General features: G+C 43.5%; 1 protein-coding gene across 2 annotated transcripts in view; it reads right to left on the reverse strand.

The window, feature by feature from the left end:
- LOC139227587 (NT-3 growth factor receptor-like) overlaps positions 1-6,908 on the reverse strand; it is a 636,555-nt gene extending 629,647 nt beyond the window's left edge. For both annotated transcript variants that reach the window (XM_070858451.1, XM_070858450.1), the window contains exons 1-2: positions 6,865-6,908; positions 3,486-3,557 (exon numbers count right to left, since the gene is read on the reverse strand). In XM_070858451.1, the coding sequence (XP_070714552.1) occupies positions 3,486-3,557; positions 6,865-6,893 (101 nt within the window). In that variant the 5' untranslated portion in view covers positions 6,894-6,908. The remainder of the gene's footprint in view (positions 1-3,485; positions 3,558-6,864) is intronic.
- Between the last annotated feature and the right edge of the window lie 1,120 nt (positions 6,909-8,028).

Here is an 8,028-nt window from a genome sequence, read left to right on the forward strand (position 1 = left end):
AGCTGGGTGGCGGTGTGAGCTGTGAGAGGATGCTAAGAGGCTGCAGGGTGACTTGGACAGGTTAGGTGAGTGGGCAAATACATGGCAGATGCAGTATAATGTAGATAAATGTGAGGTTATCCACTTTGGTGGCAAAAACAGGGAGGCAGAATATTATCTGAATGGTGACAGATTAGGAAAAGGGGAGGTGCAATGAGACCTGGGTGTCATGGTACATCAGTCATTGAAAGTTGGCATGCAGTTACAGCAGGCGGTGAAGAAGAGAAAAAGCATGTTGGCCTTCATAACGAGAGGATTTGAGTATAGGAGCAGGGAGGTCTTACTGCAGTTGTACAGGGCCTTGGTGAGACCACACCTTGAATATTGTGTATGGTTTTGGTCTCCTAATCTGAGGAAGGACATTCTTGCTATTGAGGGAGTGCAGCGAAGGTTCACCAGACTGATTCCCGGGATGGCAGGACTGACATATGAAGAAAGACTTGATCGACTCGGCTTATATTCACTGGAATTTAGAAGAATAAGAGGAGATCTCATTGAAACATATAAAATTCTGACGGGATTGGACAGGTTAGATGCAGGAAGAATGTTCCTGACGTTGGGGAAGTCCAGAACCAGGGGTCACAGTCTAAGGATAAGGGGTAAGCCATTTAGGACCGAGATGAGGAGAAACTTCTTCACTCAGAGAATTGTGAACCTGTGGAATTCTCTACCACAGAAAGTTGTTGAGGCCAGTTCGTTAAATATATTCAAAAGGGAGTTAGATGTGGCCCTTACGGCTATAAGGGATCAAAGGGCATGAAGAGAAAGCAGGAATGCAACTGAAGTTGCATGATCAGCCATGGTCATATCGAATGGTGGTTCAGGCTCGAAGGGCTGAATGGCCTACTCCTGCACCTATTTTCTATGTTTCTATGATTCTATGTGTCGGACTGTTCCCAATGGATGCGTTATCCGATGATGTCTCTACCTGATGGCACAAACTATGCTTCAATTCTGCCATTAAAGAACTGACAGAAATATACTTCAAGGAAATATGGTTTTATTCCATTAGAGGTTTTTATATTTTGTGTTTTTGTTGCTTTTGAGCAGTTATTTTTTCCCTGCTCCATTACACATTTTAGGAACATAGGAAAAGGAGTAGACCATTTTGCCCCTCGAGCCTGTTCCGCCATTGAATGAGATCATGGCTGATCTGCGACTTATCTCCATGTTCTTGCTTTTGGCCCATATCCCGTAATACCTTTGGTTAACAAAAATCTATCAATCTCAGATTTAAAGTTAACAATTGATCTAGCTTCAATTGTCATTTGCGGAGAAGAGTTCCAAACCTCCACTGCCCTTTGTGTGTCGAAGCGTTTCCTAATTTCACTCCTGAAAAGGTCTGGCTCTAATTTTGAGACAATGCCCCTAGTCCTAGACTCCCCAACCAGCGGGAATAGTTTCTTTCTATCTACCCTATCTGTTTCCCATATTATCCTGAAAACATCGATCAAATCACCCTTAACCTTAGGGAATACAACTCTGATTTGTGTAATCTCTCCTCATGACTTAACCCTTGGAGTCCAGGTATCATTCTGGTAATGCTCGACTGTGTTCCCTCCAAGGCCAATATATCCTTCCTAAGCGGCTTCTAATCAAGAAGCAAGCAGATGACCTGCTTCCTATGTCACATTGTGATTACCCTCCTCCGTCCAAAAATCCACCCCCACTTCCCCAAATCCAGCAACTCCAGGCCCCGCTGTAATGTATTTGCTTCAGAATTCATAGCAACACATTGCTATTAAGAACTAGTTGGTTTATTAGCAAAGGTTTAACAATCACACTACACATTACCAGTTCATCCACTCGGCTCACAACCGCCTGCCTCATCGCGGATGCCCTGAACCCAACTGGCTGGGGTTTTATTGAGTCTTGTTAACATCACGTGACTGGCTAAGCCACTCACAACTCAACAGCTCTACCAGCCTGTGAGCATACTCACAGGGGCATACCTTACATCCGTCTTTGTCAAATTATTGCCGATCATAATATAGCAAGACAGTTGACTTTCTACAGCAATTAAGATGTTTTCCAATAAAGCAGGGCATTTGAAACAGAACAGATCTCTTTACGTGCATGTCTTCTCAGGAGATACAGGTAACAGCAGACGAGCATAGCTCCTGCGTCCACGTAAAGTGTAAAGGCCTCTGGTGGCAGACAGGCATTCCCCGCACATACTGCAGTACTTGTCTGCCACAACAGGAAACCAAAGCCTTTTGACCCGGAGCACATTTTCACCAATAACAGGAGCTGCGAATGAGATGAGTTGTCAAGGTGAAATAGTGGCCAGTGCTGGTGTAGTTAGAGAGTAAAATCTGGAGTCTTCCTCACATGATTCCTGACCTGAAAGATGTTAATGCAGGAGGAAAAAGGAAAAAAATATTCCATTTCACAGCATCGTTCTCACCTTACTGAATACATAATTTTAGACAATTAAATCTACCTGATAAGGGGTCACATCTATCCCTTGCAAGTAACAAGTCACTTCCCTTCAAAAACCAGTTGATACAAGCATCAAGGTAATGTCTCAATGCAAGTTCCGCACAGGCTACAATTCAAACATTTTTCCTCATCCTTGCTGACTGATTGGTATTATTTCTTTGGAACAGAGGAGGCTGAGGGAAGATTTAATTGAGGTGCATAAAATTATGAGGGGCCCAGATAGAGTGGATAGGAAGGACCTGTTTCCCTTAGCAGAGGGGTCAATAACCAGGGGGCATTGATTTAAAGTAATTGGTAGAAGGATTAGAGGGGAGATGAGGAAACATTTTCACCCAGAGGGTGGTGAGGGTCTGGAACTCACTGCTTGAAAGGGTGATAGAGGCAGAAACCCTCATCACATTTAAAAAGCACCTGGATGTGCACTTAGAGAGCCTTAAGCTACAGGGCTACGGACTTAGTGCTGGAAGGTGGGATTAGGTTGGGTAGCTCTCTTTCGACCAACACGGACACAATGGGCTGAATGGCCTCCTTCTGTGTCGTAATTTTCTATGATTCTTTTGCAAAGAAATGGAAGGTAATCAACATTTGGCTTTTGAAATTCAGGCTGAGTATTTCTCTGGCAGAGACGTGAAATGTTCACATCATCATAACCTTTCTTGTGAAACTGCAGATGCTTGCAGAATATCTATAAGTTAGAGTTGCCCTGTTGTTCATAAATAAACAATATTCCATTTTCTTACACTAGCATTTTTTTTTTAATAGCGCAAACAAGCTTGCAGAACCTCGAAGGTCTTTTCTTCACAAATCTTTCTGAGCTTGTTCAAACTCCTGTGCATCATAAGGATGTTAATTTAAGGAAAAAGAATTAAGATTGTGTGCCATTGACGTTTCAGGTCTCTCGAGTAAGATCGCAGAACAGAGTAATCTTTATTAACCCCGCATTTGAATTTAAACACTCGACTCTTAACCCTCTATAAACCCAATCTAAGCTCGGCGTGACTTACATGTAGTGAAGGTGAGGATTTTTGGCAAATGCTCGTGGTGCGATCGACCGCAGTCCTGAATTTATGATTGTCCTGGAAATGAGAACAAAGACAGGAGGTTACAAGCTTTGCGTGTTCATAACTGTGATTTATTGCACACCTGATCAGATGGGTGGATTGGATAAACCATCTGTTTGTATTCTGTACAAATTAAACATCGACAATGACAGTAAGACAACTGAGAAACCAGCTTCAACATTTATTAAAAATTAAAAGCACCGTTTGATGCGTTCAGATCAAAGAGATTGAATAGAGTCTTTGTTCACTTTTTCTCCTGATACTTTTCGCTGACAGGCATCTTAGATTAACATTAGTACACAGTTCACGTTGTGTCGTACAGCTGAAGAGAGCCATCAAGCACTCCCAATGAAAACCAGGAAGTGGGGTCCAAATTGGATCAGACCGCTGTGTCTTCTGGTGCATCTCATAATGCAGCAGGCATATTGGCAATCTAATATTCTCTCGATCACTCCAGGCAATACTTTGCAGAAAGAAGCCAACTTGGGTAAGCTGGAGAGAAGCATTTGCCCTTTTTTGATGACAGTGAAGTATCTATGGCTGGTGGGCACCTACAGATTTGATTACTGTGAATGAAAGGCTGCATTAGAGGGAGCAGGTTGCGGCGGCCCGGCCTGGCCCGGAAATTGCCGTGGTCCTGGCCTGCAAGACCATCAGCAGGCCGGGGCCATCAGAGGGAGCAGCGTGTGGTGGCATACCACTGCAGGAGGGCGACGGCTGCGAAGACTGGTCGCTGATTGTAGTGCGGGCAGGCACAGCAGGAGGGGTGAAGGAGCAGCAAGAGTTTCTAGATGGAGGTGACCGGGGCCCAGGAGAGGCGTGAGTTCAGGGCCCAGAAGAGGTGAGGGCCCACGGGCAGCACGAGCCAGCCCACACTGCGATATGTGTGCGCACTAGGTCCGTGCAGCAGAGCTGGTCTCCAGTCATCTTGGGTAATCCTTGCCACTGGACCAAGACCTAGCTCTGTCAAGCCCGTGTGGTGGCTGGTGTGCAACGGTCACCACACGTTAAAAAAATCCACGCACAGGCATCTTCCATCCTCCAAGATGTAGTTCGGGATCTGGAATATTAGGTCCTTCGTTGGAACACCTGTGAACTCATTCCTTTTTGGCGTGGAAGCAAGTCATCCTCAATTCGAGGGACTGCCTATGATGATGATGATGATGATGACAGATTTAAAATAACATTAGAATTTAGCAACTTTTAGCTGCTTTTCAGTCAACTTTAGGGTCTTACCCTGAAGTTATGCAAGCATTAATTACTGACTCACTGAAAAGCAATATCATCTCCTATACACTGACAGGTAGTTGGGCTAATTTACTGCATTGAGACTGTGAACTCTCCAGCAAATATATATATGATATATGAGCTGGCTCACAATTCAAGTCTTGGTCCAGTTACTGCAAAACTGAACTACAAACCAAGCAGTTAAGGGCAAAGTTTGTCCTTGGTTTGATCAATGCAACAGGTTCAGATAGATCAGAACCTTGAGCCAGGTCTTGTGCGCAGTTAGACTGTGAATGCTGCATAACAGGCAGGCCTCTATGGGCACAACAACATGTCCTCACCTTCTATGGGAATTTAGGATCAAGGGGGGGGAAGAACTCAAACTTTGGATGGAATGGACCAATATTTAGAGGTCTGAGGTCTCAAGCTGTTAAAGTAAGGCAGCGTTCATCGGTAGAAAGCTGGTTGATGCATTCAGCTCTTTAGAATAATTCTTATGTTTATGATGCATTTAAAGAATTTTTGCCACAGATTTCCAGCATGACCTAATGTTTTTCTCAAACCTGACTTGACTTAAGAACTGAAACCAAAAGGGAGCAAAAGTGGATTAATTGGTAGCTCTTTCAGAGTGCTGGCACAGGAAAGAGGGGCTGAATGGCCTCCTTCTGTGCGGTATGTCGGAGGTGGCGTCTTTCGGATGAGACGTTAAACCGAGGCCCCGTCTGTCTTCTCAGGTGGACGTACTAAATCCCATGGCACTATTGCGAAGAGGAGCAGAGGAATTATCCCCGGTGTCCTGGCCAATATTTATCCCTCAATCAACAGAACAAAAACAGATTATCTGGTCTTTATCACATTGCTGTTTGTGGCAGCTTGCTATGCGCATATTGGTTGCCATGTTCCCCACAGTACAACAGTGACTACATTCCAAAAATACTTCATTGGCTGTAAAGCGCTTTGAGACGTCCGGTGGTTATGAAAGGCACTATATAAATGCAAGTCTTTCTTTTTTTATTTTTTATGTTTCTATGATTCTAAGAGGCCTGATGAGGGGGTCTTTAGTCCCCTCATCCTCCCATTGTCTTCAATTGAAACATACAAATAGATATGTTACAGTGATTCACATTCCCCAGAAAGCAAACAGTGGTCTCACTCAATGGGAAATACTGAGAAGGGATTTGAAGTAGAGAATTGAGCAGAACTGAAACAGGTGCAAAAAATGAAACACTACAGATGCTAGAAATCTGAAAATAAAAACAGAAAAAGCTGGAAACACTCAGCAGGTCAGACAGCATCCATTGGAAAAACAGCAGCCAATATTTCAAGGCATCGGCCCCTCCTCAAGGCTAGAAGATATTACAGGTGAACAGCATTTAAAAAAGAGCACAATGTGGTAAAGGAGGAAAATATAGACACACAGGAAAATAAATTGAATGACCTATAAAGTGTTTGGGTGGAGGACAGGAGGTGTTTGAATGGCAGAAGTGATGTTAGCAGGAGACAAATGGAGACATGATGAGAGAAATCAAAGAAATAGAATACATATACAAGACAATGTGAATAGCTTCATTGCCTCTATTGCAAATTCAACTGTGTTGTCAGTTACAATGTGTGTATCACCCCATGTCGTCGATTACATTGTGCATCACCCATGTCATCGGTTACATTGTGCATCACCCATGTCGTCGGTTACATTGTGCATCACCCATGTCGTCGGGTATATCGTGTATCACACCATGTCGTCAGTTGCGTCGTGTATCACACCATGTCATCAGGTACATTGTGTGTATCAGACACATGAAAAAGATTTTCAGACCTAACTTCAAATTTAAAATGATGAATAGAATATTCACATTGTGAAGCCAGTTTGCTCCCTTGGACAGAGCTCAGTGGTCGCAATATTAGAATTTGTAATGGGTTCTGAAGACAGGAGTTACTAAAATCACCATCCAGTAGAGTTGATTTGACCCAGTTTCCAAGAAACCATAGAGCAGTAACTTTGACTCACAACTTTGCACACTGCTTCATTAGTAGCGAACACTATTTGCCCAATGCAACCTTTTACAAAACATCTGCATGTTCCTGATTTACTTACAGATTCTGTAGTCCAATGTAAGGTTCCATATCAAAAGCATTCAACGTCTGAAGGCTCTTCTGGTTTTCAATGTATCTGTAAAACAGCCAATAAATAAAAAGATCAGAATGGGTCCAGTCTCAATTTGTGATTTTATGGGACAAAGTTGTGCCTTTTCTGAGTACATTGTGTAACTACAGTGCACCTTAACAAGCAGAATGGTGCTGTTCAGGCAAGTCCTGGCATGCACTCAGCGGCCCCAACTTTCCTGAAATAGCATCACTTTGTAGTATTTTATCACCAGTAAAAATGGTGTAAAAAGACTGATTGTCGAAACACCAACAAATCTACAACCTCGTTTACTGACAGAAAGCTTGATAACTTCAGACTTGTCATTGACTTTTGATTAAAACGATAAAGCTAACTGAATGCTCCCACTGTGGGCCAGTCCACCAACTCACACTGCACAGCTCCACCAATGTGTTGCCTCGGCCCTGCTTTTTCCATTATTTATTCAATTCACATTGCTCAGTGGGGCAGTTGGGTGAAGGACTGGATCGCCATCGGTTTGGTGAAACAGTCTGATGTGTATGTTCTGGAGTCTGAAATTAGTGCTGGCCTTCAGGAGGGGAATGAGAAGCCAGCAACAATTAAATGCTTTCTGATAGCTGAGGGAGTTGTTACAGAGAGCGGCTGTCTCTTTGATGATGTTGATTGTCTCACAGACTTGGCACACTGTTTCATTTGGGGAAACACAGGAAGATATTTTATGTGAAAATATTTTTGGATGAAGACTCCAGAACGATTCAGCTCTACGGCCCAGCATTTCCTTGCACCAACTACGACGCAAATGAAAGAGGAAATTATGCAGTAAGTGACCCACACCGTTAATTAAGCCACTCCCTAAAACCCTGGGACTTTTGCACAATTCCACATTACCCATTCCATTCTTATCTATCAAACCATAACCAGAGATTACCAGCAATGGCTTCTCTTCCCGCCCCCGCGCCATTACCTCTGGTGTCCTCCAAGGATCTATCCTCAGCCCCCTCCTATTTCTCATCTACATGTTGCCCCTTAGCGACATTATCCAAAAACACAGCGTCAGTTTCCACATGTACGCTGATGACATCTAGCTCTACCCCACTACCACTTCTCTCGATCCCTCCACAGTCTTTAAATTGT

This window comes from Pristiophorus japonicus, chromosome 17 (assembly GCF_044704955.1).
Source record: "Pristiophorus japonicus isolate sPriJap1 chromosome 17, sPriJap1.hap1, whole genome shotgun sequence".
NCBI classification, from domain to species: Eukaryota; Metazoa; Chordata; class Chondrichthyes; family Pristiophoridae; genus Pristiophorus; species Pristiophorus japonicus.